Genomic DNA, 25,840 nt, shown 5'->3' on the forward strand with positions numbered 1-25,840 from the left:
GGCGAGAAAAGTGCAACTGTGCTGCACTTCTGTGTGGTGTACTGTGAGACCAAACACTGCCCATCCAAAGTGCTGGGAATCTGCTACACACTGTCCTTGTGGGCAGAATCTGCAGGCAATTCTGGGGCTATGTGCTGGCAGCTGGCCCTGTCTCATGTACAGATCTCCAGATGTCCTTCAGAGGCACTCCTGCAGGAGCAGCTGAGAGGCTCCTACCTCTATGTCATCTCCATCTATGAGACAACTGACGTCGTGCTGCCAGCCTGACACCACCCACTCAAGACCTGTTGTTTTCCTGGGCTTTGTATTCCTGAAACCCCATGGAGACCAAAGGATCCCATCCTCATCTTCTCTCTTCATGCATAGAACTCAAGGTTTCCTCTTCATTGGCCTGACACGTCTCATAGACTGATGATTCAGTGAGGTGCTTTAAAACCCATCAAGAATTGGCCTTAACATCCCTGATTGACTCCTTGCTCTCAGGATTTTGAGGGCTGTCTGATGGCAGAGATGGGTCTAGCCTGTCCTCTTCCAGAGGACCATACTCTGCAGTGATGCTGTTGAAGATTTGTAGATCGGAGGATTAAACTCAGAGGGAACTGCAGATCTCTTCAGATTTTTGTATGTCAAGAGCTGTGTTTTCACCCTGCTCTGCCTGCAGACCCCTTGGCAAAGTAATGTATCTTGTGGAGCAGCAGTGAATTTGGAAACTGGAGTGTAAAGGTGGAGACTTTCCCACTTCCCTGACCATCTGTCTTTGTGGTTGATCACCTTGGTTTCAAGTTTGTCTGGTTCTTCCTTGCGGGCACTGTTTCCGCTCTCTCTTCCAGCAAGTACTGCCTTCTGATAACTCAGGAGAAGCTCATGAGGCCTGCATGTCAGCTCTCTGTCACCAGCACACAGGGAACCATCTCTCCCTGTCACAGGATTCCTGCTGACTTTATCTTTGGGCTTTGTTGTACCTCCTGGAACTGCCCAGTTATTGCAGCTTATCCTTTTGCCACAGTGTCAATTGGCAGTTCACTGTTGATGACAGCTGGCTGAGCATGGGAGCTGCTGGCTTAAACCAAGTGACAAAATTATCATACTACTCAAAGCTAAGGATAAAATAACCAGTCTGCCATAAGGCTGCACAGAGCAGTGCCAGCATCCTGTTCTCAGCTGTTCCCTCCTTCCTCTGCTGCATGCTGGGATGGGTGCAGAGCAATGCTGCTGCAGTGCCCAAGGTGAGCATCCCACCTGGAGGGCATGGGGCTCAGTTCCACCCATGCAGCTGGAGCACCTCTGCCCAGGACCACACGGCCGTGGTGGCTGGGGCTTGCACACAGGTCTGCATTGGCAAAAGCAGGAAAGCAGGCAGGTTCTGAAGCTGGGGAATCAGTGGGTATCCCATGTGTGCTCACAATTGCAGGTAGGATTTTGGGACTCTCCAGCCTGCCTTTTCACATCATCCACCCCACCCAGTAGGGCTTTTCACTTGCACAGACCTTGGGAGCATTTTGATGACTTTCCCTGACAGATCCTTGGGGCAGGGCCTCATTGGGCAGAAGATGCAGGATTGACCTGTGATTGCACATACAGTGCCTGCCCAAGCACAGGCAGCTTCATCCCCCATCTCTCTCCCTTCATGGTCTGGTCCAGGCTGCATGCAGGAGTCCTTGAGCTCCCCACCTCACCTGCTCAAGCCAGACTGAGAACCCCATGGAGGGCATGGGTTCAGCATCCCCTTGCTGAGGCTCACTGCTTCTGCCTGGCCAGCCTTATGTGCCCTTTTCAAAGCAAGAGGCTCTGCTCTGCCAGGTGTGGAGTCTGGGAAGAGATTGGATATTGGACACTAAGGCTGTGTGTTCTGGAGAGCTGTAGGAACTGGCAGCACAGTCCTCACGGTCCTCTGTCTACTGGAGGAGTGAGTGTCCCTTCCATGCCTGTCTGCCTAAGAAGAAATGGCAACAAGAGCCTCTCTGGTGGTCTCTGAGCTGCTGTGGAGAACCCAATGTCCCCTCTATGCTGTCCTGCAGGACAGTTGTGGGAGGGCGAGTGCCTATCTCTGGCTGCTCATGCGGAGGATGTGGGGGGGGGACATTTGAAAGCATTTAAAAACCCACCCCCATGTTAGCAGAGGTGCTCTGGCAGGAGACAGGGAAGATGGGCTGGCAAGAAGAAGTCCTAGAGCTGGAACAGGGTTCCTGGTGCTAGGAAAGAGTAGCTGGACATACCTGGTATTGGGAAAGAGTAGCAGAATCTACATGGTGGTACTTGCTTATGGGAGAAGCCCCACAGGGTCCCATCTTGTGGGGGTAAAAAAGAGTCTCTCTTTACATTAGACATGCACATATGTACCCAGGTCTGTATTGGGCTTGCACTCTGCAAAGTGTCCTATGAGAAGGAGCTGTCCCAATACTGGCATGCTTTTCCTCATGGCACTGATGGAGTGAGGAGTAGATGCTGCAGTGAATCTGCAGAACTTGGGGGTCTCTGCCTGCAGTGGGTCTGGTTTGGCTGGGAGAAGCACCCTGCAGGTAGGTGGGAACATGAGCACATTGGAAGACTTGTGCCAAATGGAACACTTGTAGCATGCAGGACTTGGGTGAAAACCCATGGATGGGCAGGGTAGAGGAACTTACAGCTGGGTGGTTATCACAGGAGCCAGCTGCCCTTGAGCAACATGCTGCTGGGGAAAAGGCTCATAATCCCTGCTCTGGAGCTCACAGTAGGGCCCCAGCAGTGGTAGTCTCCCAGGGCTAAAACTTTAACATCTCTTGCAAGTGTTTGTGCTGTATGGGGCCAGCTGAACAGTAGCAGCCTCAATGAGTGGATATGTTGCTAAGCCATTGCTCAGCCACCAGTTCACCTTCTGATGTTGGTGCCAGTGCCTCAGGAGCAATGGGGCACAGCCTGTATATACACACACAGGAATAACGTGGCCCCTGGTCTCACCGTGAAGCTCACTGCTTGTATCCAGCAGGGAGCAGGTCCCTGCAATTGTGCCATCTCCACCTGGTACAGCAATGTGTTTGGTGCCCAAAACTGAATCTTCTTTTTCAGTGTGTGGTATAAAAGGTCAGAAAGGACATAGGGTAGCTCTGAAACCTGCTCCTCAGGTTCTTGTTTTCCAGCATCTGCATGGACAGATGGCTCTGCACTGGCAGATCTGGAAAGATCTCCAGGGACTTTCCCTGGAGAGGACATTGGGAATTAAATCTGTTCTGCACAAAGTAGAGACCACAGGGGCAGATGGCTGTGTGTCCTGGGTGCTGTTGACTGAGAGTTCTCCCTGCTTTTATCCCTGGGAGAAGGCTCACACGGCAGCAGTGACCCCACACAGAGCTCAGCCCAAGGGCTGCATGCCCTGGTATGCTGCTCTCTGAGCTCCAGGCACACAGCAGGGCTGCTCCAGTGCTATGGCTGTTGGCCCTGGTATTGCAGGGACAGCAGGGCAGGAGGAATGGCTGCCATTCCCAGTGCTTTTCTGCAGCAGTGGGTATGGTGGTCAAGGTATGGATGTGGCTGCCTAATACAGCAGAGGTCACTGAGGCAGGTCGGAAACCCTTCCCACTGAGTGAAGGGTGCAGGCTGAAACATTCCCACCCAGTAACTGCTCAGTGCCAGCACCAGGGGGACTAAGTCATTGCACAAGGTACCATAGCTCAGGGTGTCTCCAGCAGCAGTGCCTGAACTGCACAGAGGCTGGTGGAATCACTGTATGGCATTAAAAAACCCAAGCTTTCTTGATCTCAGACTTGCTGCTCAGGAACTGCCAAGAAATGTTGGCATCTCACTCTCATCTAGTGCAGTCTGGGCTACTGCTTGAACCAGTTGCATTGACCTCAGGGATGCCAGCATCTTCAGGAGGAACAAAGTACATGGGTGGCTGGTCTCTGCTGAGCCCTGCATGGCTGCCCTTGTCCTGGGAGCGGTGCTGCTGCCTGATCTACTCTGATGGGACAGGAGCCCTCTGTGTCTGAGTATCTGCACAGCACTGTGTCACCTATCCTCAGGTCCCGGGGTCAGCGGATCCTGGGCATAGCAAACTGCCTGGCTGTTTGAGTCATATTCTTGGGGAGGGGTAAAGTGATGGTTTCCTGCTGTACTGTATGAATCTGCCCTTTCCTGGGGGTGTGCTCAGGTAAGTGTGTGTCCAGACAGAGGCTGTCTGGGGCACCGGGTTCCTTGGAGGCTTCCTGGCTGCCTCTGCAGCGCTGGGTTCACGCTGCCTGTCTGTGTGCCTTGCAGGCTCTGAAAAGGAAGCCGGATCTCTTCCTGTGTAGCAACCTGGATGTCAAAGCGGTGTTTCAGTGTGGTGAGTACCATAGGCATGGAGGTGTGCTCCAAATCACTCTGAGGAGAAACCAGCTCCTGTAGAGCTGGGTGCAAAACATCCAAGGGCTGGGGACTACAGGGCTGATTTGGGATGGCCAAGGGGTTTTCTGGCTGCTAACCTGAGCAATTTTTGCCTGCAGGTGTCCTTTCACTCAAGTTTCCTGAGGCCCCAACAGTCAAAGCATCCTGTGGCTTTTTTGTGAGTATGATGCCATCGTGGAGTCCTCTCTTGAGAGCTGGGAAGGCAGGAGTGGGGCTGAGGCTGGGCATGGGTGCTGCAGTGTGGAGCCTGTGCTGGCACTGAGCAAGCCTGGCCTCTATGTTTCAGACGGAGCTGCTGCCCCGCTGTGGAGAGATCACCCCCGTGGGACAGGTCGTGCATGAGAATGGCAAAGCACTGCTGCAAGCAGTGCTGGAGGTGAGAGACCCTGACCTTGGGCTCCCCAAGCAGCACTGGGCTCTGCTCCTGAGCAGCATCCCTATGGAGCAAGGAGCAGAGAGCCCAGCAGCACGGGTGGGAGCAGGGACAGTGGCAGTGTGGGCTCAGCATGTTGTTTGCTCTGTGGCAGGGCATCGGTGGCCAGGCTTCCCGCAGCCTCATGGATCACTTCGCAGAAATCCTCTTTGCCTTGAACAAGCACTGTTTCAGCCTCCTGAGCATCTGGATCAAGGAGGCCATGCAGCAAGATGGCTTTCCCTCGGCCCGAGTAACTCCAGAGCAGAAGGAAAACTTCAGCCAGCAGATCCTCAGGTTTGTGTGGCACTTGCCTTGGCAGCTGTGCCCCATTTCCCACAGGAATGACCCCGCTGCATGGCTCATGCAGCCCTCCTACTTCATGTTTGTCCCCTCCCTCTGTCTTAGCAGAGAGCGTGTGAACAAGCGGCGAGTGAAGGAGATGGTGAAGGAGTTCACCTTGTTGTGCCGAGGGCTGCATGGTACAGAATACACAGCAGACTACTGAGCATCTGGCCAGGACCGTGGACGATTTGCCTGGACCAGCTCTTCCCCACAAGGAAAAGCCCCCCCATCCTCCCTGCCCTGCTGCAGTACGGCTCATAGAATAACCCTCCACCTAGAATTAACCCACTCGGGACGCTCCTCAGCTAGATTTGGTGGCCGCATCTCGGTGTCAGCATCTTTGTTTCCCCCAGCATGCTCCCTCCTCACAGGGAACAGGAGTGCTGGCTGCAGGAGGCGGTGGCAGGGGAAGCCTGGGCAGAACTTCCCCAGAACGGGCTGCCTCATCCCCAGGCTACCAGCCCCTCCCCAGCCTTTCCCCGTGGGCACCTGTGCCCTGCAGCGGGGAGGCCGCCCTGTGCCTGCAGCAGTGGCTGGCTGGGCGGGGGGAATGTTCCCCCTGCTCATTTGTACGTGTGGTTGGGAGGGGGGAGGCCCTGCACCTAATTATATTAAGAATATTTCTATGTTGTGGCTGTCATTATTGCAGTGCCCAGACTTACTGCCTCTTCCCTCTGGGGAAGAACTGAGTGGGGGGGTTAAATCAAGGCTGGGACGCCTCAGTGTCTCCCTGGCTTTGGGAGGGATGGCAAAAAACAGTCTGCCCTGCTTGCCCAGTGTGGAGCATACACAGCCCTGCCTCACATGAGAGGGGCTGGGCTGCATCCCTGCCAAACACAAGGTCCTTCCTGCAGCACAAAATGTATGCACCCCATTACTATTCGTAAGAGCAGCTGAGGGGCTTGTTTGTTCTTGAAGTTCTCCTACCCTTGCCTTAGTACTCCAGCCCAGCCTGTGCTTTCACTGTTGGAGATCCTAGTCCTGGTTTTCTGTTCTCTCCAGCTGATCTTAGCTGACACACAGGGCTCTGCTCCCCAGGTGGGCACCATGATACATTTTTCACTTTGGGGCAGCTGGTATCACCCATCTCTCTTCCTCAGCCCATGTTTTATTCTAAAAAACAGTTCATTCACAAATCCTCTTCAGCTTCAGTTAGCAGAAGTAGTCCACAAAAGCCTCAATCCCAGCACTGTCAGTTCTTGCAAAGCTGTGACCCTTCCATATAGGGACAAAGCTGTCCTGGACAGAGGAGCCCTCAGTGACTGGGTCTGGCCAAGTGCAGGTCTGTCCTGGCCCTGGTGCTGCCCTGGCCATGAGCTTCAGGGTGCCACAGGCATTCCTGAACACACATGCAACTCCTGCTCTCCCACTGCAGTATTACTGACCCAAGACTGCATCCAGCAAGATGCCAGCTGGCAGCAGGTCCAGCACCCAGTGGGACAAGATGCCTGGGCTCCCACCTGGCCCCGCTCCTGGTTGGGTGCCAGTGCTGCTGAATCATGGCTGCTCACACCCTTCATCCTCATAGGCAATGGCAATCCCCCGTCGGCCCTGCACGGCCTTGGAGACAGGGGTCTGTCCCAGCTGCTGCTCCAGGCCCCGCCAGCTGCGGGACTCCAGGAAGGAGGCTGGGAAGAGAAAGGGAATTGTTACCGAGAGCAAGAAGGTGGCACTGCCCCTGCACCAGGGCTCAGCCCCACCATGAAACCAACACAAACCTGCAGGGCTGATCTCTGTGAGTGCCCGTGTCTGGTCCCTGCAGGCCAGGGTGGTGCTGGGGGGCAGCTGAGAGGTCGGGGGGTCACAGAGGTGGGTAGCACGCATATTCCCTGTGATCAATGAGACATCGGGAACAGCCTCTGCTGCAGGAACAGCCGGTGGGAGCTCAACATGTGCACAGGCACCTGCCAGGGAATGGGAACGTTAGCCTGCTCCATCTATCCTGGAGCAACCACAGCTTACAGGCAGGGCAGCTGGGAGGGTGTTGAGCAGCTGTCTCAAGCTACTACCTGGCAGCAGGTCTCGGAAGTCTGTGAGGTAGTTCCCCGTCCACTCACGGGCTGGGTTGCAGGCCAGCTCCAGCTCAAAGGGGGTCACAACAGGCCGGTAGAAGTCACTGGAGTCCAGGAGGGAGTTCTGAGCACAGGCCACCAAGACGAAGATGTCCACCTCCAGGAAGTTGGCCAGCTTAGCAGGGTTGGGCTTCCCCACGGCCAGTGTGTAGCTGCGCTTGCCAGCCCGGCTCAGCAGGTCCCGGAGGTGCTGCAGCACGGTGAGATAGCCCGCCACGCCAAGGGTGCCCACCAGGATGCCCACCACACTGGCATCCCGGGCCCGCTCCACCAGGTACAGCCGGCGCATCAGGGCCCGGTTGACATTGAGGGTCTCACGGCGGCCGCAGCCGGTGAGAGGGTTGAAGGAGCTGAAAGGGCAGCAGTTCCAGGTCAGCATGAAGTTGGTGAGGGTAAGGCCCTCAGCTCCCACATAGAACATGGCATAGTCCTGCAGCCCTCCCGCAGCCTTCACCAAGAACTGGCGACCAAACTTCCGCTCCTCCCCAGGCACTGCAGGGCCAGGAGGGTCTCCACACACCAGCCTGGAGAAGATGACATTGGGATACTCGGGGCACAGCTGCTGCTCCAGCTCACCTGAAGGAAGAGGAGGGAGAACAAAACTTGGCCATAGTCTTGACATGGAGAAGTCCAGCAGATCAGGGGAAAAGACAGAAATTAAAGCTGACAATGTCTAGGCAGCTTGGTCTGACGCTGGCAGCTCTGCAGAGCTCAGAGCAGTAGCAGAGCCCCCCTCCCTGCCCCGGAGCACTCACCCATCGCATGGGCATAGACCACATCACTCAGCACCACCACACAGCTCTGCTGCTCGGGGTAGAGCTCCCGGAACGCCGCTGTGCAGCGCCCGACGTCCAGGGGCTGCTGCCCGAAGATGTGCAGCACCGGGAGCTTCCTGCAGGGGCTGAGGCAGGCTGGGCCATAGTGCAGCACTGCCTCAGCACCCACGTGCTCGGCAGCCACTTCATCCACACAGCAGCTGGGAGGAGAACGCGGTGTCAGACAGGCTGTGCAGCACGGAGCTCTCCCTCCTCTCCCACCGCCCCATTGCTGCCTGCAGGGAGCCCCAGGACACCCTCCGCAGCCGCACACCGACCTGCCGTACGTGGTGTCTCCTAACACGTACACCTGGGCCCCGGCCGCTGCCTCCATCCGGCCTGCCACCTCCACTGCGTCTGCCAGGAGCTCGTCAGGGAACTGCAGAGCAACCTGGTGGGAACACAGGGTGAGGAAAACAGGAATGAGGCACTCAGGAGGATGAGATGAAGAGATAGGAGATGGAATGCATGGAATATACCCTCAGCAAGTTTGCTGATATGAAACTGGGGGGAGTGGCTGATACACCTGAAAGCTGTGGCATTCAGCAGGACCTTGATAGGCTGGAGAATTAAGCAGAGAGAAACCTAATGAGGATTAACAAGGGCAAGTGTAGGTACTGCACCAAGAGAGGAATAACCCCAACTACCAGGAAAGCTGGGGGCTGACCTGCTAGAGAGCAGTTCTGCAGATAAGGACCTGGGACCTGGAGTCTTGGTGGGTGACAAGATGACAGTGAACTGTCAGGGCCCTTACAGCCAGGAGAGCCAATGAGATCCTGGAGTGCAACATGAAGAGTGTGGCCAGCAGGTTGAGAATGATGATCCTGCCCTTCTACTTGGCCCTGGTGAGGCACATCAGTAGTACTGTCTCCAGTTCTGGGCTTATCAGTATAAAAAAGACAAGGAGCTACTGGAGAAGGTTCAGCAGAGGCCACAAAGATGATGAGCATCTCTCTTGTGAGGAGAGACTGTGGGAGCTGGGCCCATTTAGTCTGTACAAGAGAAGGCTGAGAGGAGTTCTGTTATGGTTTAGGAATGGTACTCCCCAGTTCAGTGCTCCCAGTGAGCCTCTCCAAACCATGCTACCATGCTGCCATTTGCTTGCTCCCCGCCCTTCCTCCTGCAGCAGGATGGAGCAGAGAATCGGAGGCACAAAGGATAAAGATCACAGGTCAAGACCAGAGCAAGTTACTGGAAACAGCAAAGTAAATAACGGTAACAGCAATGCCAATAATTACAGTGTCCAAGAGACAAATGATTCACACACGAGTGCTCGATGCAGGGCTCTGACAATACTTGACCATGCCACGCTATGGGACCCAGGAAGGACCCCTGCCCCGGCCGCAGAAAATGATGGGAGGTGGGACAGAGTAACCTCTGGGTCGTGGCCATGCCCCCTCCTGGCTACTGCAAAAATTAACCCTGTCCTGCCTGGAACGAGGACAGGATCTCATTAATGCACATAAATGTCTCGAAGGTGGGTGCCAAGAGGACTGAGCCGGACTCTTTTCAGTGGAGCCCAGCAACAAGAGAGAGGAAAAGAAGACAAAAGAAGTTTCATGTTAACATGAGGAAGGACTTCTTTACACTGAGGGTGGCAGAACACTGGAACAGCTGCCCAGGGAAGTCGTGGGGTTTCCATCACTGGAGACATTCCAAGCGGGTCTGTGCAGTATAACCTGCTCTGGTGACCCTGCCTTGGCAACGGAGTTGGACTGGATCATCTCCAGAGATCCCTCCCAACGCCAACAATCCTGTGAGGCACCGGGAGAGGGGGCGGCGCGCTGCCCCCGGCCGGCTCCACCCTCGGCCCCACTCACCTTGCGGAACCCGCCATCCCGTACGAAGGCGGCGGCCCGGTCCATCTCGTAGAAGCGGTCGAGGTCGCTCCGCGGTGCTGCCGCCACGGGCGCGCGCAGCTCCCGCCGCAGCGCAGCCTCCCCATCGCTGCTGAAGGCCGCGGCCATGGCAGCACGCGGGACCCCGCGCCCGCTTCCGGGCTGAGGCGCGGCGCTGGCCAATGGAAGCTCGGCTCTGCTTTCCCCGCCCCGGACGTCCCGCCCACAGTGGGGCGGAAGGGGACTGCAGCCAATGGAGAGTCGTGCTGCCACGGTGCATTATTGTGTGTGTAGTTCCCCCGCCGCTGTCAAACCAGGCAGCCAATAAGGGAGCGCGGTGGCAGCGGTGGCGTTCCGTTGCTTCCGTCCGGGCGCTGCAGTTCCGGTCACGTGCGGCGCGCGGGTCAGGTGACCCGGCCCGATCCGCTCCCGCCGCGCCGCCCGGTGCCGCCGCCGCCGCCGCCATGACGGGGCTCGCCCTGCTCTACTCGGGGCTCGGCCTCGCCTTCTGGACCACAATGCTTGGCATCGGTCAGCGCCGGGGCGGGGAGGGCGCGGGGCTGCCGAGAAGGGGGCTGAGCCGTGGGGCAGGAGGGGTCTCCGGGCCCGAGGGGAGGCTGCCCGTGCCCGTGCTGGCCGCTCCCTTGCTGCAGAGGGGCTGGGAGGGTGCCTTTGGTGTGGGGAAGGAAGGCGGGCGTTGAGGGGCGCAGCGTTGTCAGGCCCCCGTTGCCGCGGTGCTCCCAGGCTGGTTGTGGTCTGCAGCACGACCGGGAGCGCTGCCGGGGGCTCCCCAGCCTGGGCATCGCCGCTCGGGGCTTGCGGCTGCTCCTCGGAGCCCCCGGCGGTGCCTGTAACTCCCGGTCGCGGTTGGATGTGCAGCTTTCAGCGCTGTGAGCCTGTCTGGTTTCAGCAGTTGATTTGCTTCTCTGCGTGCGAGAGCAGGAAGGTGCTGGTGCCAGTCAGGGGTCGTGCTTGGATTCGGTAGATTAGGGGAGGTAAAGGCAGGAGGAGCCTGGTCCCCAGCAGAGGCTGGGGAAACCTTGGCCCTTGCTTCAGTGTTTGGGTGAGGGGAGAGAATGAGTCTGAAGTGAAGGGTGTCTCACTCCCTCGTGTTTCCAGGGCCTGGTGAACCCAGTGTGTGCCTAGGGCTAACTCACTGGGCTCTCTGAATCATGTACCTCACACTAGTGTAGATTCACCCTGTGAATGTGAGGCTGTCGGAAAATCTGGCTGAGCTGAGCCCAGTTGCTATTAATTTCCCCTGCCCTGTTGCAGTCCTTTTTTGAGGAAGGCCATGAACAGGAAGTGGTCTTGCTCCATACAGTGTTGCAGCAGTGTTTCTTTGTGTTTTCTGTCTTTGTCCTAAGTTCGTCTTTGATCCTCCAGTTCTGCTGCCCTATCCTCTGTCCTGGCTTCGGGGCTGCAAGTCAGAGCTCACAGGAGAGTGTCCTTTACCCTATTTATTTTGCATATGAATCTAAGGTTACACCTGCTGTTGGAGAGATGGAAGGTGCCCTGAGGATCTGCTCTGAGCTGGTTATAACTCTTTTTTACCACTTCTGGGAGTGGAGGCAGCTGAGACTGGCTGGGTTCAGTTCCTGTTCTGACAGCCAAGCAACAAAGCCAAAACACAAGTAACAGACTGGCTGGACCCAGCACTAGAGATTATCCTTGAAGGTTGCCAGGCTGGTTAAAGTCTGGGCTGTGGCTTTCCTCTTTATTCCCTGGCTGTGATGGCACCATTCTTCATTCTTGTGTGTCACTACAGGGGAGGGAGGCACCCCAAATCTGTGGCAGAGAGTGACCAGTGTTACCACCTCCCATTATGGGGCTCACTGGTTTGCCTGACAGTACTTGTGTGCTCCTCTGAGTGAGTGGGGTGCTGAGACCTGAGCTGTACATAGAGGGGTGAGCACACAAGAATAAAGGGGACATCCCTGCTGCAAGGGATCTGCAGTGGGCCTTCCAGTGGGATGAATTGTCCTGCAGGTCTTGGCTTGCTCAGGAAAGGGCTTCTCCAACATGGGTGGCATGGTCCTGCCCCCATATTTCTGCTGGGCACACTGCCATCACCCCCTACTTCCAGAGTAACAGCTCTGGGGTGGAAGGGAGCAGTGGGACATGTGCAGTGACCTCTTTGCTGTATTTGAACATTTCAGAAGTCTCCCATTTCCTCTTTTCCCAACTGTATGCGGGATCAGCGTCACACAGACACTGGTTACAGTCAGATATGATAGAGCAGTCCCTTCACCCTCTCTGTTTGCTGTGGAGCACACAGTGCCATGGTGCCTGTGCTTATCTGTTCCTTAGGGCTAGGTCACTCTCCCTTTTCCAAAAAAGAGCAGGTGTCTCTTCTGGTCTGCAGCCATGTTTCCCACTCAGAAGCTCAGAGTAAGGCAGGGTTTCAGTGCAAGCACCTCTGCACGTGCCTGGGCTGTGCAGGGATGTGACTCCTGGCTGTGGTTCCTGGTGGGAGATGAGCACATTGGAAAGGAAGGGCTTTTCTGAGTTTCTCAGGGCAGTGCCTTCTTGTATCCTGCCTGTGCTGGAGTATAAACTAATCTGGAAATTACTCTGGTGAAAATGCTGAGGACAACAGTTATGTCTTGAACCCACAGCCTTTGAAAGGGGATCTTGGAAGAAAGCTGGAGCTTCTTGTTTTGATTGGCACCTGGGAAGCAACATAAACACTGATGGGATGGTGATGTAGCAGCATGTGATGGTCAGTCAGGGCACAGCCTCACTCCTCTTTCCCTCCTGTGGCAGGGAAGAGCTCACAGCCCTGGAGCTGTGGTTCTGCAACAGAGCTGAGCCATTGGAGAGGCATGGTGGAGACTGTGCCAGGACACAGGGCTATGGATTGCCCTTGAGACCCGTAGCTCAGCATGGTCTGTGGTGCTCAGCAGGACCAGAGAATAGAAAATGGGAGTGAGAACAACCATGATCATCTTTTGGGCAAGATTGGCATGGGGTCTGACAGTATCAGCCCAGGCTGTCTGTCCTGTGCTGATGTGGAAGTGTTGGGATCACGGGGGTAGGATTTGGAGGGGTCATCTTGCCCCAGAGCTCTGCATGCCTGAGCCAGTCTTCCCAGTAACCTTCCTTCATGCTGTGCTGTGCTCCTGGGCCTTTGCCTCGGGGCTTTGCAGGTGGGGGAGGATCTGGCAGTGCTGGATCCAGCTGGTGCCTCCCTGGAGGTTTCCATCTTGTTCTTGCTTTCCAGGGATCTGCTACACAATATTTGACCTGGGCTTCCGCTTCGATGTGGCTTGGTGAGTTCCCTGTAAACACGGGCATTCTCAGGGCTGTGTGAGGAGGCACGTGGTGCTGGCAGTGCCTCCCAGGAGCAGCACTTGCTTTTGAGTGATGGGCAGTGGTCACTGCATCACAGGAGAACAGGAGCTGCAATGAGTAGGGCCTCTGCTCCCCGGGAGGTGGGATGGATGCAGCCCATATGTTCCTGTGGCTGGCTCTGTATGAGGTCCTGGTGCAGCTATTGCTGCTCTGCCCTCCATGTCTCTGAAGCTTCCACTTCACAGTAAGGGTTTGGAGGAAGATCTTGATCGATGCAGGTGAGGATCCTGTGTTTCTGCCTGGCAGAGGAAGGTTCTCATGTCCTATTGTCTGGCTGCCGAACCCATCTTGCACTTCATAATTTGGTGGAGGGGTACCTGTTTTGGGGTAGGTTGTATGGTGTGACTATGGGGCTCAGCCTCTGTGCTAACTCAGGACTTCTTCCTCTCCAGGTTTCTGACGGAGACCTCACCCTACATGTGGTCCAACCTGGGCATTGGCTTGGCCATCTCCCTGTCTGTGGTGGGAGCTGCCTGGTGAGTGGGACTGGCTCTTCAGCATTCTCCTGCTGTCCCACCTTGGTGGCTGTGTATACACTGCACTTTTCCTGCAGCAGAGCAGGGTGGAACACTGTACATGTAGGGCTGGGAGTCACCATAGCAATGGGGCTGAATTGCTGAGCTGCTGGGAGTGTGGGTGGACCAGCCCACAGGCAACAGTGGCAGTGGAAAGATGGGGAAATCTCTGGAAGCTGTAGCACTGAGCCTGGGCTGTCCAGTGGTGGCTCTTGAGCCCCAGCTGTTCTGCTGGTGTCGGTGCAGCCTGGGGCCACTTGTACCCTGGGAGTGGCTAGGCTGAGTGCTCAGTGTCCCCCAGCTGCATGCCTGATTCTCTGCTCACCTGAAAGATCCAGGTTTCTGTATAGAATTCTGTGAGTGTCAGACCTTCCACCAACCACCCTTGTCTGCTACAGGGGGATTTACATCACAGGTTCCAGCATCATTGGTGGTGGAGTCAAAGCCCCGCGGATCAAAACAAAGAATCTGGTGAGGTAAGCACAGACCTGGGGTTAGTTCTTGTGCTGCACCTGAGTGAGGCAGGTCACAACCAGTGAAGAGGCTTGTGTCTCTCTCTAGCTGAGTGCTGCTGGCAGACTGTTCCTTGCTGAGCTGCTGATGCTGTTTGCTTTCAAAACAAAGGGCCCTAAAGGAGCCAGAGTGCTGCTTTGAAGGGTCACTGTGTGGTATCACGCTGTGAATGAGCCCAGTGTGTTCAAAACAAACACCCTGAGATCACACATCCTGCCTAGGCAAGGGTTCTCATTGCACTGCCCTTCCACAAGGAGCAGAAACAGGCTCGTGAAGGGCAGGGCTTCCTAGGCCTGCTTCCAACAGGATCCTTGCAGCTTACTCAGGTACCACAGCAGAACAAGCATCCAGCCTTTGTGTTTGGCAGCTCCCCCTAGTTTGAAAGGAAGGCATTGAATAGCTTCCCATATGACTATGGAGGGATTCTTGAGATGGGGTCTTTCCCCAGGACACTGGTCAGACTGACTGAAACACTGTGCTCAGGCTTTGCATTTCTCCCACAGCATCATTTTCTGCGAGGCCGTGGCCATTTACGGGATCATCATGGCAATAGTCATCAGCAACATGGCTGAGGTATGGAGCACCTGGGCTGCCATGCCATCCCTGCACCAGCCTCAGGGCTGTGGTGGGGAGGGGCAGCTGGTCGTGGGCTAGTGTTATGAGGGGTAGCCCTGTGGGGACTTTGAACACTGTTGTGCCTTTGGGAGCCCTTGGACTGGTGGTCTGTGTAGTGATCCTTGCCTGTGATGAGGAGAGGATTGGGAGAGCACACACAAGGCAGATGCCATGAAGCCAGCCTGATGTGGAGTCAGGGACTGGCTCTGGCCAAAATGTGGCTGCCTCATGCTGTACTGGGGACAGGTACCTTCTCCAGAGACCACAGACTTGTCACTAACCCAGGTTCCTGTGCTTTCTCTCAGCCTTTCAATGGAGTCACCCCAGAAGAGATTGGAGCCAGGAACTACCACGCAGGTAAGGACTCCTGGGTTCCTGGTGCTGTGGCTGTGAGCACTGCCATATCTTGACCCCCACCTTCTGACCTACCATGGTCTGCTGCTGGTGTCTGAAGCACATGTGATTTTTCTGCCAAAAGGCAGCTTTGTACTTACCTTCTCAAGGTCCTGCACCCAGTGGACTTCCCAGCAGCAGCACTGCTCCTCCCCTGGGTGGAGCAGTGGCCTGGCACTGTCAGAGCTGGGCACACCTCAGAGCAGTCCTGCTTCCCAAACAGGGCGTTGCTGGGGCTTGGCAGCTCCAAGTCTTCCGTCACCTCAAGGCAGAGCTTCTGCAGCATGTCCTAGGTGCAGGTGGAAGGGGGTTACACCTTGCTCTTGCAGCGTTCCTCTCTCACAGGTTTCTCCATGTTTGGAGCTGGTCTGACCGTGGGTTTCTGCAATCTCTTCTGTGGGGTCTGTGTGGGCATCGTGGGCAGCGGGGCTGCCCTGGCTGATGCCCAGAATGCCAGCCTCTTCGTCAAGATCCTGATCGTGGAAATCTTTGGCAGTGCCATAGGGCTGTTTGGGGTCATCGTTGCTATCCTGCAGGTAACCTGCTTCCTGAGGCCACCAGGCCTATGTGAGCACAAGGTGCTGTCACCCTGGATGCTCTCCAGCCCCAGGGAAGCACACCTGGGTTTCAGCACAATCTTCTGCATTGGGATGGGGAGGCTGATTACAAGGTTTGGGGTGGCACAGCTCTTCCCGTAGCATACTGTGCCTAATTGAAACATTCTGAACTCTTCTGATGGTCCCTCTGTCACCAGAGTGTCACCTTGGGTGCACCTTTGTGTGTGATGCTCATGTCTTACCAGTGGGACTGATATGCTGTCTGCAGCTTCTGGATGGTCCTGGGGTGCTTGGGTGGGACTGGGGTGCTGAGCTGGTGTTTGTGGGCCACAACCTAACCTCTCTTTTTTCTTTCTAGACATCTAAAGTAAAAATGGGATGAGCCCTCTTGCACTCAGCCTGTTCCAGCCCACCCCAAGAGGTTCTGTATATACTTATTTAATGTTTCTATACTTGATTGGGGTGGGAGATTGCTGGCGTCGGGAGCAGGAGCCTGACTGCGTAGAGCCCCGTCCTGCAGACCAATCGACCCCTGGAAGAAACAGATTTCTCTGTGTGAATTCTGCCCTCAGCAGCCTGGCCCATCCCGTGGGGCCCTGCTGCTGCCCATCCCCAGTGTGTAGAATCAACCATCAGTGCAGTTCTGTGTCAGTGAAATAAATATGGTTCTTGTCCAGCTCTTTCTCTTCCTTGTGCATGCTAGGGAGGTTTGCAGAGAGCAAGTGCTGGTTTGGGCTGCCCCAGTGCTCAGAGATTCCTCTCTGCTTCTGGCAAAGTCCCTATCCTATTCCAGGAGCCTGATGGTGTCCTGCCTCTGTGGAGTTCTGTTGCCTTCTCAGGCTGCAAGAGCCGCTCTGTTTGGACTGTGGGAACGCAGAGCTGTGCCTTGCTGCCTGGAGCAGGTACAAGGCTGTTGGAACAGGCAGCAGGCAGCTCTGAATTGCCTCTGCCAGGCTCCTAGCAGCCCAGCATGAGCCCAACGCAAGCTGCTTTGGGCTTTTCAGCTCCCATCCAGATAGTTTAGTGTAGTGGGGGTGTACAGTGTCCCTAGCGCCATTGTGCAGCTGGAGAGCACCAGAAGGGCAGACAGGCGAAGCTTTTATCCCTTCAAGGGATGTCCTCCAGCCAGCAGCTCCATGGTGTAACTTGGCTGCCTACTGGGGCTCTCCAGTCTGCAGTGCCCCTCTGTCCAGGGTGCCCTGGCAGAGGTCCCAGGGGTGGGGATGCTTTGTGCTGGCTCTGTTCCCTGTCCCTGGCTGTGCTGAATAGTGTGGGGAAGCTGGCTATAGACAGCTGGACCTGCTGCTCATCTGCTGTTTGGGGGAGGGGAAGAACAAGGTCCTTCTGCGTGCACTCTGCAGAGAGCCTGGAGGCTGCTGCTTCTACTGTATCCAGCACAAGGCCCTCGTCCTGTTCTGCTACCAGTAAACCTTCATAGAGAAAGCACTGATCTTCCAGTGCTGTGTCAGAGCAGATGCATGCTTAGAGCTGCCCTTCTCACTTCCCATGTGGACACCACAGGCTGGGGCAGCAATGAGACTGCTGATGCCTGTTCTTGAACTAGGGCAGCTGCCTTTGCATGACCCCTCTGAGATCTGCTGCTCTCCTGCCTCTGTTCCACATTGTCCTATGAGTTTTGGCACTGCAGAGTATTTCAGCCCTGGGTGCATCACAGTTGGGGGAAAAACCAAGCCGCTGGCCCTTCTAGCTGTGCTGGTTGTCCCCTGGGGCTGGAGGCTCTCAGGGGAGCAATGTGAGGCCTGTGTAGTGGCAGGACACAAACTGGGCTCTGCCTGGTTGGCAGAAAGAGTGTCAGGTGTGGGCAGACTTTTGCCTGTCCTGAGTGGGAGATGCAGAACCATTTCATCAGACCCACACCAAACCCAGGAAGGAGATGCCTGGGGTTAGAGAAGCTGTACTGGTGTTAGAGAAGCTGCTGTATGGGTTAATCATCTTCCTTGCTAGCAGCTATCTTTAAAGATTCACCTTTTTTTTTTTTTTTTTTTTCTTGCCCTGCCCTGCCCACATAGAAATGCATTTGCTGTCAGAAATGTGCCTCTGTGAGCTGCTTTTCCACTGTCCCAATCCTGCCTGTGTATATCCCAGCTTTGGCAGGGGAAAGGGCTCCAGACTTGCCCACAGGCCCCTTATAAAGATAGGAAACCCATCAGGGCTACTCTCAGGACGACCCACAGCCCACCCACAGCCAGCAGTGATAAGGTGAGCACCCTCTGTACTCACCTCATTCTAGGTGTGCACACTTGGGTTCTAGGACTTGGACTAAACACCTGCTGCTCAGAGAAAAAAAGCTTAAACAAGACTCTAGGATCTTACACCTTCTCTCATTTAGGAGCAGCAGCAGCGGGAGTTAGAAGATATTTTGGTAACCATGTGTAGGTATAGATGAGGAAAGTGCCACCTGCTGAGGAGCCAAACCAAGAACTGGAGGCAGAAGTTGGACTGCTTTCAGCAGGGCTGCTTTGCAGGGATGGAGCAGGGCTGGGCTGAGTGGGTGCCATTCGCTTCTCTTCTGGAAGGTCTGCTGAAGGGAGCTGGAAAGTCCTCGCTTGGGTGAGCAGCCAGGCATGGGAGGAGGAGAGGCTTCAGAGGACAATGCTGCTCTAAACAGGCACAAGCTGAAGGAGTGGCAGAAGGAAAAGGTTACAAACAGTGCAAGAACTACTTATGGTGCACCAAACTTGTGGTGGGACCAAACGAAGATTTTTCACTGATGCCATTGTGGTAAGGAGAGTGATATTCCCAGTGTTTCCTAGCAATGAAACAGAAAGGGTGGTGTGGGGGGAAGGAGCCACAAACAGGTTGCAACGGACGCCGAGCCAGCGCCAACGGCCGGGAGCGTGGGAGTCGCCGCAGGTGAGTCCATGGAAGTGCTGGCTTCTGGCAACAAGGAGCGAGGGAACGAAGAAAGGCCGGGACACCCTGTGCCCGTGTCCCGGAGGCGCTTGGAGCGTCCCCGGGGCCAAGGGCTGAGCACCCCGTGATGGAGCCGCAGGCACCGCGCACCCGCGGGATCCGCGGCCACGGTGCCCGCGGGACTGCCCCCCTCGGCCCCGGTCCGGGGCGGGCGGCGGCGGCGGCCCCGCCCGGTGCGGCGGCGGGCGGAGCCGGCGTGCGGGCGCGGCCCCGTCTCCCTGCGGCTCTCGGCGGTGCGGCGGCCCGGCCGGCTGGGCCCCCCGCAGCCCCGGGCATGGGAGCCCGCGGGCCGGCGGCCGGGGCTGGAGGAGGAAGAGGAGGGAGAGGAAGAGAAGGAGGCGGCGGCGGGGGCCGCTGAGCGGCGGCGGGGCGGCGCGGCAGCCCCGAGGCCGCGGTGAGTGAGCGGCGCGGGCAGGCCTGGCCGGGCGGGGGAGGCCCGGGATGCGACCCGCGGGATGCGATCCCGGCCGCTCGGGCGGCACCGCTCCGCCTCGGGGAAAACCCTCATTCCGAGCTTGTTTCTCATTTTTTAAGTTTTTGCATGTGTCGGAGACTGGGAAAAATTAAGAGGCGGGGGAGTGTTAGTTGTGCTGAATGCGGCCCCTCGCCCCACTTCTGGCCGGGAGGTGGCCACCTTTAGGACATCGGGGCCACCGGCTCCCGCCGTGCCGCCCTTCTCCCAGCCCTGAGATGTCTTGTGGGAGGAAGGATTGAGTCCACGGCATTGAGCATCCCCTCCGAAACGAACATCACCAGCCCCGTGGTTGCTTGAAACCCTGGGGACCATCTCCCCGGCCCCAGGTTGCTTTTGGCCTCTCACACCCTGCACAGAAGCTGCGGTGGGGGAGATGACATCATATTTCGTAACCCCCTCCTTAGCAGTTTAGGCCCACTCATGTTCGTGGTGTCCTGTGGCCACTGCTTGATGGCGTGCTTTGCTTTTGTTCTTGCTGAGTGTCACTCTGTGCTTGCCTCGTGGGCCATTCTTCCAAAGGATCCCTAAAACCAGCTCTGATTTTTCCCTGTTGCATCCCCATCTGGCTGTTGGGGCACCAATCCATATACTGCACAGGTTTTTGGGGAGGGTTTCGGGCAGGTGCTGGGGGCAGGCAGGTTCCTGTGTCACGGGGTTGTGCCGGGTGATAAGGCGCTGTGATCGGGGGAAATTTTGACCAATAACAGCAAAGCCAGCTTTTTTTCAGAGGGCTACTTTCTAGAAAAAAAATGGATGTGGTGTTGTGCTGCCAGGACACCCCTGTCCCCTATCCTCCTGTATCCACAGGGATCCCTCTGCAGGATGGAGGGTGGACATAGTTGAGGCATTGGGCTCAGAGCCTTTTCCAGCACCTCCCTGCCTGCAGTGGGTTTCAGGGTCTGCCTGCCAGCATCAGTCCTGCAACTGGGAGAAGTTACCCCAGAGCAGGGTTGGGCAAATGATCCTGCTTCACACTCAGCTCCAGTCCCCATACCCATCCAGTGGCCATCGCTGCTCACTCAGTGCCCTGTGGCTCCCTGGAGGGCCCCACTGGACAGGGCTGGCAGCTCCCAGTGACTGGTTGCCAGCACTGTTGGGTGCTACCTGCACTGCTGCTGGGGGTCCTGCTGCAGATCTCCAGAGCCACCAAGGTCCCCCCAGGGACTATGCAGCAGTTCTGGCCTGTCTCAAGGTCCTCAGGGCTTTGTGAACCCCGGTGCCTGTCCCTTGCATTTGCTTTGCTGTGTCCTAGCAGCTTCCCTGAAAGCAAGGACTAGCAGGGCAGGGATCAGGGCAGGAACTGAGATGTGTGGCTGTGCTGTGGCCTGAACCCTGGCAGGGGCAGGGCTAGGAAAGGCTAGATTGTCTGGGACTCTCCACTGACTCTCCTAACTGGCTTCCCGGCAGGGCTCTGGCCCGGTTCCAGGTGTCATGTGGGAGATAAGGGGACCCTGACTTCCAGCAGTCCAAAGTCCCAGGAGGCCTCACCGTCAGGAGTAGGGGAAGAGGATCTGCACCACGGGCTGTAAGCCAGACCCCTGGATGTGGGAGGGAGCCCTGACTCAGGGGGGCTGAGATGTCCTGCTGGGCTGGGCTTGGCTTGGCTTGGCTCGGGTGTCTGCGGAGCAGCTGCTCCCCCACTGGGTGCCTTGAGGAGAGCCCCTGCAGGCAGATTCTCATTGCTGCCCCACTTTGGTGCTGCTGCTGGGGTGTAGCTCTTTGGGGAGGGAGCAGGAAAGGGGTCGCTTGTGGGGACACCTGTGGTGCCCCTGGGACATCCCAGGCTGGCCACGTTTTTTGAGAGTGTAGCCTTTGTCAAGGGCTCAGCCTCCACAGAGGCTCTTTGTGGCATGTCTGGAGGGGTCAGCATCTTCTCTCTGGGTTGGGGAAAGGGAAGGGGAGTGAGTCTGTCCTGTTCTGGTCTTGGCCCAGGAAAGCAAGGAGGGGACTTGCTATGTGGGGCTGAGGACCTCTCATGGCTGCGCTTTCAGAGCAGGGATCCGGGTGCAGCACTCCTCCTGGGGTGTTCTCTGGCATACCAGCCTGCAAGACCTTCATGTCTGCATCAGGCCTGTGCTGCTTCTGCTGTTCCAGTGTCATTTGGGCTGGGCTGGGGGCTCAGGCTTGTGGTGTCCTGAATGTGAGGTGTCTTGGCAGGATCAGGACCGTGGCTGGAGCCGCCCCTCTGCCCCACCAAGCTCACATGTCTGCCTGCCCGTACCCAGAAGATGACCAGGCTGCTCTTGGGTGTGACCCTGGAAAGGATTTGCAAGGCTGTGCTGCTGCTCTGCCTGCTCCACTTCGTCATCATCATGATCCTGTATTTTGATGTCTACGCGCAGCACCTGGACTTCTTCAGCCGTTTCAACGCCAGGAATGCCTCGCGCTCCCACCCCTTCTCCAACTCCTCCCGCCCCAACAGCACCATTCCCAGCTACGGGCCAGCCAGTGCTGAGGCCCCATCCCCCAGCACCAAGCCCAACACCAACCAGTCCACCACTGAGAAGCCTTTGCAGCCCTGCCAGGAGACACCTCCTGGTTTAGGTGAGACATGCTGGGTGAGCGTTGGGGATGAATTTGGGCTCTGACTCTAAATATGGGGCTAAGGTGGGTGCTCACGGCTGACATCCTTATCTCCTGGGCCTTGGGCATGGCTTCCCCATGAAACCCCAGCCTGGAACCGTATCAGGACAGCTGGTTTCAGGTTTTGTTAGGCCAGTCTTTCTGCCCCTGTTTAGGAAAGGTTTTGGGCACTCTCTGCCCTCAGCAGTACCAGTCCCCCTCGCAGGTCCCCCTCGCTGCTTGCTTTGTCACTCCTGGCAGGAGCGGCAGGTGACCATGACCCTGACCATGTCCTGTCCTGTGGGCATCGCCCTGCCCTCCCTCTCACAGTTGGGCGCCTGCTCATCGAGTTCAGCTCTCCCATGAGCATGGAGCGAGTGCAGCGGGAGAACCCTGACGTGCGCCAAGGCGGCAAGTACAGCCCCCCGGACTGCCTGCCCCGGCAGAAGGTGGCCATCCTCATCCCCTTCCGGCACCGCGAGCACCACCTCAAGTACTGGCTGCACTACCTGCACCCCATCCTGCGCCGGCAGAAGGTGGCTTATGGTATCTACATCATCAACCAGGTGAGGGACGCAGGGGCAAGGGGGTGGCGGGGCTGGGTTGGACAAGCAGGCATTGCTGAGCTTTGCCCTGCAGTTTGGTGAAGACACCTTCAACCGGGCCAAGCTGCTCAACGTGGGATTCATGGAGGCGCTCAAGGACGATGAGGAGTATGACTGCTTCATTTTCAGCGACGTGGACCTCATCCCCATGGACGATCGCAACCTCTATCGCTGCTACGAGCAGCCACGGCACTTTGCTGTTGGCATGGACAAGTTTGGGTTCAGGTGGGTGCCCTGGGGATCTGGGGTGTTTCTGCCCAGGCAAGGCTGGAGTATCTCTCTGGGATGGCATCAGGGCAACCACCCTCGATTGTAACCTGGGGCAGGCATGAGGTCTATGGCTGGAATTGTGAACCTGAGATGGGAGAGGGCACAGAGCTCTGGCTGGGTAGGAGGGTGACACAGGAAAGGGTCGATCATTGTACTTGGGGGTCCCCATGGGGCTCACCTCCATCTTTGCCTATTCCTGGGGCTCACCCATTTGCTGTCAACCTGCAGGCTGCCCTATGCCGGCTACTTTGGTGGTGTCTCTGGGCTGAGCAAATCCCAGTTCTTGAAGATCAATGGCTTTCCCAATGAGTACTGGGGCTGGGGAGGAGAGGACGATGACATCTTTAATCGGTAGGTGCCCAACCCCTCGCTAGCACTGACTGGTTGGAGTGTACCAGGCTCCCCACCAAGCACTGAATTAGCACCCTTACAGCGCTGGTGTTCCCGGTTTTGTGGAGGATGTATGTGCACAGGCTGTACCACATGTCAGGGAGGGATTGAATTAGACTCCAGCATAGGGGTTGATGATCCTCATGGATGGAACTTTCTGGGGGTGCTGGGGGGCTGCAGGACACTCTTCTGCCTCCCTTGTGGCTGAAGCCTGCAGCTTGGTATGCACCACATCCACAAGGTGGTGTGCCTGTGAGCTCTGCTCCGTACAGGGGCTGGGGTGCTAGACTTGGATGTGTCCAAAGCTGAAATTAAAAACCTGGAAGCATCTCGGTGGTGGCCATGCAGCAGCCACGCAGTTGTTCCTGCCAGCAGGCAGCAGTACACCTGAATGCTGAGCAAAGCCCAATCCCCCCACACCCTGCCTTGGGTGCCAGAGCTGGACAGTGGCCACCTCACCTCCCATGGGTTCTCCCATGTGCTGCCCAAGGAAGCAGTGTGCAGCCAGTGGGGTGTAACCAACCTGTAATGGCCAGACCAGCAAAAGACCCTTGTGGGAGCCCTGGGCACATGGCACAGTTGTGATTTTGACACAAGGTGGGTTCAGGGTGGGGGACAAGAAGTGTGTGGAGCTCTGGAAGAGCTTCAGGCAGCCCTTGATCTGAGGGGAGGGCTCCAGGAGAAGGGCTAGGCAGCGGCATTCAGGGAATGTAAAGGGCATGGTCCGCAGAGGGAAGGAGGAAGGGAGGGAGGAACAGATGGCTGCACGTGGATGGCTGCCTGTGTGCGGCACAGGCTGAATGCAGTTGCCAGTCTCTGGACAGGAGTGGCACTTTGGGCACACTGCCATGGGGCATGTCGCACCCTAGGTCATGATACTTGCCTGGGTGGGGCCTGGCTTTGCTTATCTTGGCTTGGCACAGCTTTGTTTAACCAGGGACAGGTTTATTTTGCCCGGGGTCTGACCCTGGAGGTCTGTGGGCTGGGGAACGTCCCATCCTGGTGCCCGCACACTGATCCCACCCTGCTCCTGGCCCCCAGCATCTCCCTGAATGGCATGAAGGTGTCGAGGCCCGACATCCGCATTGGGAGGTACCGCATGATTAAGCATGAGCGCGACAAACACAACGAGCCCAACCCGCAGAGGTGAGTGAGCCACAGGCCTGGGGCTTGGGACACTGGGCGATCACTTGGCTGCTCACCCCCACAGAGATCCAGCACTGCTGGCACTGCAGCAAGACATCCCTCCATCCTCATCCTGCTCTTCCTTCCACCAGGTTCACCAAGATCCAGAACACCAAAATGACGATGAAACGGGATGGGATCAGCTCGCTGCAGTACCGGCTGGTGGAGATCTCCCGCCAGCCCCTGTACACCAACATCACGGTGGAGATCGGCAGGCCACCGCCCCGCCTGGCCCGTGGCTAGTGCTCCTGTCACCAGGACCCCCTGTGCCTAGGCTGGCTGGGCATGGCGGGTTTTCTCCCAGCTCAAGAGCCAGGACTGGACAGGGATGTTTTCTGCCTACTCTGCTGCCTTCTGGAGACGGCTGCCCCCCAGCCGGCCCTTTGGTCCCCAGGATTTCTCCGTCTCCCCCATCCCCACGAGTGTGTTTGCAGGACCCCTGCCCCATACGTGGTGTGTTGGTGGTTGAGCCCGGCTGCCCTGCGAGCAGCTCCTGGCACAGAGGGAGGGGGCAACTCCAGGCCTGGCGAGGAGCCCTGAATCCATGCCAGCTCCTGCCTGCACCCTGGGTGGGGAGGGTGAAATCCCACTGCTCTGTGAGAGCTGGAGGGTCCCCATCAGCGCTGTGAGAAGTGGGGTGCAGGCTTCCCCCTTTACTAGCGCTGGAGCCACTGCTGCCCAGCTGGGGATGGGAGCAACCCAGGGCCCCCAGGAAGGCAGGATCAGGGCAAGGTTGCTGCCCTGGCCAGGCACTTCCCATGCTGCTGGGCACACAGACGGCTTGCTGTCTTCCTCTGCTTTTGTCTGGTGCTTAGAGCCGGGCCTGTCTCAGCTCTGCCAAACAGAGACCTCTGATTAGCGAATGCCCCTTGCTGTGCCTCAGTTTCCCCAGGGCTGGGGGGATGGCAGCTGTATCCCATCCCCCTTCCCCAAAGGCAGGTGCTGTGTGTGTGCAGCCCCTGCCCGCGCCTGCCCCCCCCCCCCCTTTGGTGGGGGAAATAGGGCTCATTTGAACCCCCCAGCCCCTCTTGGTAGGGGCTGGTGCAGCCCCCCTCTAGCAGGGAGGGAATCTTCCCTTTGAGGTCTCCCCTTGTCTGCCTTCCCCCTTCCAGGCCAGGGGCAGAGGTGCTGCAGGCAGGAGAGACAGATGCAGGGCGGGAGCCCTGCGCCCCTCCATGGGACTGGGAGCCCAGCCCCCCTGATGCTCCGTGGGGGACTGGGAGCAGTGAGGTCGGGAGCAGGGCAGCTCGCCTGGGCTGGGGGGCACCGGCGACTTTTGTACATTTGAATGTCTGACCCTTTTTCAGCGTACATTGAATGCAGCGTTCGGTCGTAGAGACCGGGGGTTTTGTATTTAATAAAAGTTTGAAAAGTTGGCAGGCTTTCTGGGGGTGGGTGGGGGTGGGAGAAAGCACCATCTGATGAGGAAGTGGGATGGTAGAGTAGAGAAGGGAAGTCTGCCACCTCCAGCTGCTGGCTGGGAGGCAGAGCCCCTGTCAACCCTTAGGGGAACCCCCAGCTCACTCAGCAATGCAGGGGGGCCTAACAAGGTGCCCTAGAGCAAAGCCAGATCCCCTCACTGTGTCATGGACATTTGTTGCCCTCCCATCCATCTGGGAATAATGCCT

General features: G+C 57.1%; 4 protein-coding genes across 10 annotated transcripts in view; 3 read left to right on the forward strand and 1 right to left on the reverse strand.

Annotated features, from left to right (window-relative positions):
- The window catches only part of IPO13 (importin 13), a 32,000-nt gene extending 26,255 nt beyond the window's left edge, over positions 1 to 5,745 (forward strand). The window contains exons 16-20 of one of the 2 annotated variants that reach the window (XM_079313904.1): positions 4,234 to 4,300; positions 4,461 to 4,519; positions 4,649 to 4,738; positions 4,890 to 5,071; positions 5,183 to 5,745. In XM_079313904.1, coding sequence (XP_079170030.1) covers positions 4,234 to 4,300; positions 4,461 to 4,519; positions 4,649 to 4,738; positions 4,890 to 5,071; positions 5,183 to 5,282 — 498 coding nt within the window. In that variant the 3' untranslated portion in view covers positions 5,283 to 5,745. The remainder of the gene's footprint in view (positions 1 to 4,233; positions 4,301 to 4,460; positions 4,520 to 4,648; positions 4,739 to 4,889; positions 5,072 to 5,182) is intronic. The other variant, XM_079313905.1, reaches the window with a different exon arrangement.
- DPH2 (diphthamide biosynthesis 2) overlaps positions 1 to 10,102 on the reverse strand; it is a 224,663-nt gene extending 214,561 nt beyond the window's left edge. Inside the window, exons 1-6 of one of the 2 annotated variants that reach the window (XM_079313913.1) lie at positions 9,827 to 10,102; positions 8,285 to 8,397; positions 7,947 to 8,167; positions 7,129 to 7,767; positions 6,838 to 7,023; positions 6,000 to 6,747 (exon numbers count right to left, since the gene is read on the reverse strand). In XM_079313913.1, coding sequence (XP_079170039.1) covers positions 6,617 to 6,747; positions 6,838 to 7,023; positions 7,129 to 7,767; positions 7,947 to 8,167; positions 8,285 to 8,397; positions 9,827 to 9,973 — 1,437 coding nt within the window. In that variant the 5' untranslated portion in view covers positions 9,974 to 10,102 and the 3' untranslated portion in view covers positions 6,000 to 6,616. Of the gene's footprint in view, positions 1 to 5,999; positions 6,748 to 6,837; positions 7,024 to 7,081; positions 7,768 to 7,946; positions 8,168 to 8,284; positions 8,398 to 9,826 lie in introns of those variants that run through there. The other variant, XM_079313914.1, reaches the window with a different exon arrangement.
- A 111-nt stretch (positions 10,103 to 10,213) lies between these two features.
- On the forward strand, positions 10,214 to 16,467 carry ATP6V0B (ATPase H+ transporting V0 subunit b). Of its 3 annotated transcripts, XM_079313936.1 has the most exons (8): positions 10,214 to 10,375; positions 13,068 to 13,116; positions 13,591 to 13,674; positions 14,112 to 14,189; positions 14,730 to 14,799; positions 15,147 to 15,198; positions 15,580 to 15,770; positions 16,150 to 16,467. In XM_079313936.1, exons 1-8 carry the CDS (start codon positions 10,309 to 10,311, stop codon positions 16,171 to 16,173), a joined length of 615 nt encoding a protein of 204 aa, XP_079170062.1. In that variant the 5' UTR covers positions 10,214 to 10,308; the 3' UTR covers positions 16,174 to 16,467. The 3 variants fall into 3 exon arrangements, with proteins under 3 accessions (XP_079170062.1, XP_079170064.1, XP_079170063.1); XM_079313938.1 differs by lacking the exon at positions 13,068 to 13,116 and having other exon boundaries at positions 10,238 to 10,375; XM_079313937.1 differs by lacking the exon at positions 10,214 to 10,375 and having other exon boundaries at positions 12,083 to 13,116.
- A 2,502-nt stretch (positions 16,468 to 18,969) lies between these two features.
- On the forward strand, positions 18,970 to 25,588 carry B4GALT2 (beta-1,4-galactosyltransferase 2). Of its 3 annotated transcripts, XM_079313934.1 has the most exons (8): positions 18,981 to 19,119; positions 20,608 to 20,725; positions 21,358 to 21,744; positions 22,093 to 22,328; positions 22,402 to 22,592; positions 22,866 to 22,988; positions 24,069 to 24,173; positions 24,305 to 25,588. In XM_079313934.1, exons 3-8 carry the CDS (start codon positions 21,429 to 21,431, stop codon positions 24,453 to 24,455), a joined length of 1,122 nt encoding a protein of 373 aa, XP_079170060.1. In that variant the 5' UTR covers positions 18,981 to 19,119; positions 20,608 to 20,725; positions 21,358 to 21,428; the 3' UTR covers positions 24,456 to 25,588. The 3 variants fall into 3 exon arrangements, with proteins under 3 accessions (XP_079170059.1, XP_079170060.1, XP_079170061.1); XM_079313933.1 differs by lacking the exon at positions 20,608 to 20,725 and having other exon boundaries at positions 18,970 to 19,119; XM_079313935.1 differs by lacking the exons at positions 18,981 to 19,119; positions 20,608 to 20,725 and adding an exon at positions 19,138 to 19,258.
- The last annotated feature ends 252 nt before the right edge of the window (positions 25,589 to 25,840 follow it).

Source organism: Erithacus rubecula (genome assembly GCF_903797595.1).
Source record: "Erithacus rubecula genome assembly, chromosome: 10".
NCBI classification, from domain to species: domain Eukaryota; kingdom Metazoa; phylum Chordata; class Aves; order Passeriformes; family Muscicapidae; genus Erithacus; species Erithacus rubecula.